Consider the following 6,997-nt stretch of genomic DNA (forward strand, 5'->3'; position numbering starts at 1 on the left):
ACTAAATTTATAAAGCCAGACATACTGATTGCAACGTCTCACAGCAATTACAGGTATTTATTACCTTGCAACAACTGTCTAATTTTAACAATCTATATAAACATTTTTATTACAAAAGAAACATTTTTAAAAACCTGCATCTTATTATTTATCACCATATATGGAGTTTATGTTAGGCAAGTAAATCTACATTGTATTTAAAACTTTTTTTTTATTGTTTTAAGGTGTTTGCGTTTGCACATTTAATGACATAGAACTGGATTCTTTACTAATACCAGTTAATAATTGTTTTATGAAAATGTTCTTTTTCTGTAACTACTTTTCATTTCACTTAATGTTGAACAGTAGCTGCCTCCTATTGAGATATCAGGCCTTGTGTATAAATTTGTTGATCTGCATATAATCTTAATTAATATTCTGGCAACTGGACAATAACGATAAAGGCTGAATAAATAATAACTGCCAAATGTATATAGCCTAATCTATGTGTATCACACTTCTTTGTTTTCTATTACTGCTAGTGTTCTGGCAACCTGGAAAGAGTAGCATCTTGGAGTCTGCTGTCTGCTGTATTCCTCAAGGATTGTGGGCTTCAGACATTTTTTCATGTTGTTTCATCATGTTAGAAACAGATGACACATAAAGCTTGTACCGGTGAGGTTCTTTTGCATTCTCACAAGACTGCCAGAAGGAAACTAAAGGTGGTTGTCATTCTACCCATTGACTAGTATGAAATAATATGGACTTTAAGGAGAAATTCCTAGGCTGCCTGGATCATGTTTTATGAGGAATTATTTCATTGCAGGTACATAAACAAGTGATGTGAGGTGAAAGCCTCTTGTAAAACACAGTCACTTTTTGCAAGTTAATTTTAGAACTGCTGGTAGGGAAAATGTCTTTGTACCAGGACATGTAATCAAATGGTTTTGTCCGTTTTACAAAAGATTCTTGTACATTATGTTCTAGGGAATAGTTTTATTTATTTATTTTTTAAAGAAAGGGAGAGTAAGTGGGGAAGATGAAAACAAAGGTGCCAACACTTTCTGCTCTGGTTGATACTCAATGGTAGATCTGTGAAGGATGCAAGATGCCCAGACCTGAGTATAGTATACCACAGGAAATTAAAATCTTAAAACAAAAGCACATTCAGATGTATTGAGGCATATCAAGAACCAGTTCTGTTAACTAAGCAGGAATAATTTTCAGGAACTGCTAATGAAAGCATGTGATTTTTTTTTTTGTTAAGATTTTAGCTTTAAGAAAGTTAAGCATGTACGGGAAATTAGAAGGGACCATGAAGAAACTGAATCAGCATGTTTAGAGTTTAAGATCTCATGCTGTCATGGTGAATAAGGTGGTGGTAATTGATCTGCAGCAATTTTCTCATAAGCTGGTGGAGCATCAGGTACCTATGGTAAGAAAAATGGCGTGAAAGATTGAAAAAAACAATTGAGGTACAAGAAAATGAGATTAAAAATGCAGCAAGCTATTTACCTTTACATGAGACATGGTACTACAGCTTAAAATAATGGACCTCGTTAATTGTGTATTTTTATTTTTAAGGCATGTTTTTTTGCTAATATATTTCTTGTTTTGCATCAGATTAAATTCATTTTGTTTGTATCATTCATCCAAAGAGAGAATTTTCAGTGTTACAATGACAGGAATTAAAAAAAAACCACCCACTTTTTTTTATATGTATATTGAGAATTCAGACTAATACTGAAACTTTAAGAGTCTTCATGCAGGTTTTACTTCCAACATTAACAATTTGGGCATTTTACTTAAAACTGATTGTAAATTAGACTTTTCTTTATTCTAAAACTATTAAAACACAGCTGTAACTTGTACATATTTATCAATTAGTTTAACTTTTTTAAAAATTACCGGTTTGAATGTTCATGTTTCCATAAAGATTAGAGGAGCTAAAAACTTTGAGTTTTTTAACATTCCCTGACAGTCCCTGTCAGGGTATAGTATACCAGACATGGTCTGGTTATTGTTTGTCAGAATGGCAGAACATCTATTAGGGAGATGTTTGTTTATTCAGTATATTTTAGCATTCTAGTGTTACATAATTCTAACAGATTGCATAATGATTGTACAACTTAAAAGTGAAGGTAGGTGGAAGAAGAAAATTTTTTAAGGATTCTTAATAGTAGAATTTTAAAAACTCTTTTCACAGTAAAAATTGTGCAAAATACTATGTTTTGAGTTAATGTAGAGGCACTGAAGACCCAATCTAGAGAGCACACCGCAAGAAAAAAATTACCAAGGGACTGCTTGCCAAGATTGTCTCACTATGTTGTAAGTAAATGAAATACTGAATTGCAACTTACCACAGAATTAAAGTTTCTGTACTCCTGCAGAGCCATTTTGCAGTCCATTACTGCTCCCTCACCTACCACCGTTCGTATTGTGCCCACGCTAGAGCTTTTGCTCTGTGACAGACCAGAAAGAAATATGGGGAAGGTGAAATGAAGAAGAGAATGTGAAATTGGAGCGAATTATTGACAGCACATATACAGTAGGTATTAGAATCTGTAATTAGGGCCAGACACAATGCCAGCTAGTAGGAGAGGCACTGTACCTATCACTTCTTTCTGTCTCTACTGATACACTCTCTGTCTCCTGTATGACACAATTGCATTGCCAGAAAAATGAGGATCACATTTTTTAGGCCCAGGACTTCTTCAGGAATTGACACATGCTCACCTATCTCTACGCCTCCTCCATTTTATTCCACCAATTTTATTCTTTAATCTCCAACATTTTTCTTTTCTATTTTTCCACCATTTCTTTTGCATACATCCTGTACCAGTTCTCCCCTAGCCAGAAAGGCTAACAAAAATTTGATTTTCAAAACCAGAAAGCATCAATCTGCAATGAGAAGGAATTGAAAACGAGATTGTGCCTTTTGCCCTGATGTACAAAGGAGACATGAAAGATTTCTGGTTTGATTTTTGAAGGGTTTTTGAGTATTACCTTCATTTTTGCAACATTTCACTATGAAAGTTCAGGTTTTATGTATTCTGCCAGCTGATATATGTATTGGGTAGATCACTGGAAAGGTAACGGGACAAAATTACCAGAAACAGCAAGGACATGGATTTGCTGACTTACATGAGAGGTATGCTTTTTAATTCCAAATGGTCACATCTTTTTTAAAATATTAGGACAACTGAAAGGTATTTACTGTAAAACATATAATTGGATAAAGCTTTCACTTTAAAGGACTAAAAGTAGCCTCCCTTACGTAGGAGAGAGAGCAGAACTTCAAAGGTAAAGCTTTGAGACTTCGAACAACAGATATTACGGGAAGGATTGTACCTTTTTAAAAATATTTTTTAAGCAGACACAAAGTAGAATTTTTTTAGAAGTAGTGTTTAAAAAGGAAACCTCAAACCTGCCCTTCTTTTTTGTAAAATTTAAAACCTCAATTCAACCTTTATTCAAAATCATGCATCTCCCATACACGAACATAATATTTACTTAGTTACTTGTAACAGTTATTTTTCTTCTCTGCTTCCTAGATTTACGCTAATGATATGTGTCCTTATTCTGGGGTAGGTTTTATGATTAGTGAATATGTTATATTTTTATATAAATGAAAATACACAGAACATGTCTTGGTTTTGTGTAAATATTAAACATAATGCTTCCTAGCGATCAGTTTTTCCACTGATGTGTTGTGCAAGGTTGGGTGACTGACTTTATCTCACGATGCTTCTGCTTCTTCTTACCCCTTTGCCTGACTTGCAAGTTCTTTAGGGTAAGATATTTTTCCTACTGTGTGGTTTTACCTGTGTATCTGTCAATGTATATCTCACTTGAAATAATTACGTCCTATTACAAGTTCTATTCTTTCTGCAGTAATGCAATGTAAATAATGATAATTAGTTGTCAGAATAACAGCATACTAGAAAATGAGCTGCCATGCTTACCCGCAGGCTTTTATAGCCACTACGTCTTCTGTAATACCAGCAGCCAAAGATAAGTAAAATTGCCAGAATCAAAATGAAGAGTCCAATACCCAGAGCTCTGTTGGAAAAGCAAAACAAAGTAATTGACACCAGGACTAGATGCATTTTTCTGGGAGCAAGAATGGTTAGAACAAAAGTTGTGTTGGTATCCTCTTGTCAGAGGAAGGCACGGAGCAGAATTTACCTCAGAAAATAGACGAAGTATCAGTAACTTCTGCCAGTCTCTGTCGATTTAGCAGTGAGACAAGTTCTCTGCCAGGTTCTTAAGCATTTTAAAAATAAGGAATGTATTGCTTCGAAGATAATAATCTACCAGTGACTACTGCTTCAAAAAAATCCTCTGCCTGTAAATCCAGCAAACAGCATTGTGATATTGGAAGAGGATGTGAAATAAATTAAAGGCCACACCTGCAAAGATGTGCCTCATGTTTGTTTGTTAAATGTCTCTAGGCAGCAAGTATTGAGAAATGCATCCTAATTGCAATCGTACTGCAGCTGCTGGTGACAGAAGGATTTTTGGATACACAAAACACTACCTAACCTCAAAACCTGAGTGAAAAACTGCATTATTCATAAAGAGCTCTGTAATTCTCTAGTCCTTGTTCCATGCTGTCCTAAGCACCATATTGGTGTCACTGGGTCATATTAGAGAACATAGGCTTTGCAGACTGTGCATAAGGCGTCCTTCCCACTGCTTACCCCGGACTTGGGAGAAGTAGCACAGTCCCACTGTCTGTCAGAAAGCAAGCTGACAAAGTCATTGCAAGTTTCTTAGTCACAAAACTCCTTCCTTCCCTGTATAAGACATAGAGATTCACTCCCCATTTCTTTGTTATTTGACTGTTAAGGAACTGAAGAGTCTGCAAAACACTTAAAGGGAAAAGAGGACAGGGAAAAGAAGCTGACTTTGTGAGTCAGGATAAACCCATTCTAACATACTTTTATATAAATCTTACATCCAGTTGCACTGCAGTAATTACCACCAGGCTTTTCCACTGGGACTAAGGAGTGGGGTGTGTGATTTACCAGAGACCTTTTGTATCTATTCGCTATGGCTTTCACTGACTCACAGTCCTGTGAAGGAATATTTCCTTGTGACCTAAGAAGCCTGAAAGAAGATGCAAGGAGATCAGCACGGCAGAACATCTTTTTGTCTGAACTGCCTGTGTGCTGTTTGAAGCTTGAAGCCCTGTGGAGCCAAAGGGATTTTCTTTTTCACAAGCACCTGCATCTGGCAAGTTGCTCCTGCCCCTTCAAGATTTTGTGTTGGCTGGAGATCTGTTTAGCCCAAGAATACAGCTCATGGCATTCACTTGTTTCCTGGTGCAGCTTGTGTTGCAGCTGAGCTTCAAAGTTACGAGATGGCTCCACTGGTTTTGTTGCTGTCCCCAGCACGTTTAAAACTTGGAGAGACTACTTCTCCAAGCACTGTCTTTTCTGCATTTGGAGACTGCTTTCTGCTGGTTGTTTTGGCCATCCATTAGCCTTTATCCTCTACAGTGCATACGTTGTTTTCTGGAGTTGGTGATTTTAACTGTTTGCCATCTAACTCCTTTCCTACCTCTTCAGAGGCTGGTATGAAAAGTGTGTATGCAATTTCTTCCAATTCCAGTTGCAGCTGTTGACATCATCTGTGCGGATGTCCTGAATGCTCCTTCTGCAACTGGAAGGAGTCACCTTTCCCTCACATATCTCGAAAAAATGCTTACAATTGCAGCCATTGGAATTCATGGCAGTTAGAGGTGAGCATCCTTAGTTTCATGTGCTGAAGCATGACTAGCCAGCTTTGTCTTTTGGAGAACTGAACTGCTTTTGAAGGACTGTGAGAGGAGCCTTCCCGTTTATTATCTGTGCCCAGGGATTAACATGGAGAAACAGATTTCTTGCAGTATGTCTCTCTGTGGGACAAGTCCCCAGGTTTGTGGGCCAGTAAATCAGTACCAGAAGCACAGTCCACGTACAGATATCCCAAGCACAGTGGAAATACTTGCCTAAGGTAGTAACACATGACTAGTGGAATAGTATCTCTAGTACTAATCGGGGACCCAATATACTTTATTGTAAGCCAAAACTAACAAAATACTAGTTCTGCTTAAGTGGAGTCTCGCCCACAATTTACTGAGAGTCACATTTGTATGGCACTGATGTCTCCATCTGCTTTTTCATGGTATCATACCATTTCTCTGGAATTTTCACTTACATTATTTTTTAGGGTGAGACAATGTCCCTGTGAAGTTCTGAAGAGAGGTATGTGGATCTGGACATTAAACAGTTTAAAGATCACCTTGCAACAGCCTCAAAAGTAAATTCTAAATAAGTCCTAATAAACCTGGTAATTTTATTATAAATGTTAATGATAGTGATCGTATGATCAAGCTCTAGATTCTTGAATTCTGCAGTTCTGAGTTTTCTTAACTGTTGAGGGCTTTTTATGATTCTGCAATGACACATGTTAGAGACAGCTGCAGGATAGCTACAATGCACTGCGCTTATTTACACTGGCGACTGATACTATTTTATACATCTCTTTCAATAGAAATTGTTTTCACTGGCTTACATACTGACATAGGTTTTGCTTTATGCTTACTCTTCTGCTGCAAGATAGCCATGTCCTTTCCCTCTGAAAAAGTTGCCATCTGGGTAGTGGTTTCTTCTGGGCATTTTGTGAGCTTGGTCCTGCTCAAACCTACAGGATAGAAATGCAGTGCCTCAGTGCAATAACTGATTTAATATCTTTAAAGCAGGATATTATCAACTTTTTTGTTGTAATGGGAGCATTTTAGGGAGGCAGGAAAATCAGATATATTCAGAATCGAGTATATGTGTATACATATGCAACTGTCCCAGCTGAAGGCAAAACTAAAAACCGTAACTATAATCTACATCTGAATAGCTCCACTGACATCAGGATATTTGCACCTGAGTGCAACAGAGAAGAATCTGACATTGTCTTTTTAGGTACTAGGTGATGGTAGACTTATGAAGTAAAATCTCACAAATATAGAAAGAAAGAT

At 36.9% G+C, this 6,997-nt stretch overlaps 1 protein-coding gene across 1 annotated transcript; it reads right to left on the bottom strand.

Annotated features, from left to right (window-relative positions):
* Positions 1 to 1,340: 1,340 nt before the first annotated feature.
* Positions 1,341 to 6,644, bottom strand: MLANA (melan-A). Its single transcript, XM_010148117.1, has 4 exons — positions 6,571 to 6,644; positions 3,945 to 4,041; positions 2,340 to 2,441; positions 1,341 to 1,409 (listed from the first exon to the last, which is right to left on the bottom strand). The coding sequence occupies exons 1-4, from the start codon at positions 6,642 to 6,644 to the stop codon at positions 1,341 to 1,343; spliced, it is 342 nt and encodes a 113-aa protein (XP_010146419.1).
* Positions 6,645 to 6,997: the final 353 nt, after the last annotated feature.

The sequence above is a fragment of the Eurypyga helias genome, unplaced genomic scaffold, assembly GCF_000690775.1.
Source record: "Eurypyga helias isolate BGI_N326 unplaced genomic scaffold, ASM69077v1 scaffold15893, whole genome shotgun sequence".
Classification (NCBI taxonomy): domain Eukaryota; kingdom Metazoa; phylum Chordata; class Aves; order Eurypygiformes; family Eurypygidae; genus Eurypyga; species Eurypyga helias.

Excerpts from the sequence above, each read along its gene's own strand:
- MLANA (XM_010148117.1), bottom strand. The coding sequence starts at position 6,644 with ATGCCCAGAAGAAACCACTACCCAGATGGCAACTTTTTCAGAGGGAAA. Across the intron at positions 4,042-6,570 it reads GGCTATCTTGCAGCAGAAGA|AGCTCTGGGTATTGGACTCT; the intron begins GTAAGCATAAAG and ends CTTTTCCAACAG. Across the intron at positions 1,410-2,339 it reads ACAGAAACTTTAATTCTGTG|GTACCTGATGCTCCACCAGC; the intron begins GTAAGTTGCAAT and ends TTCTTACCATAG.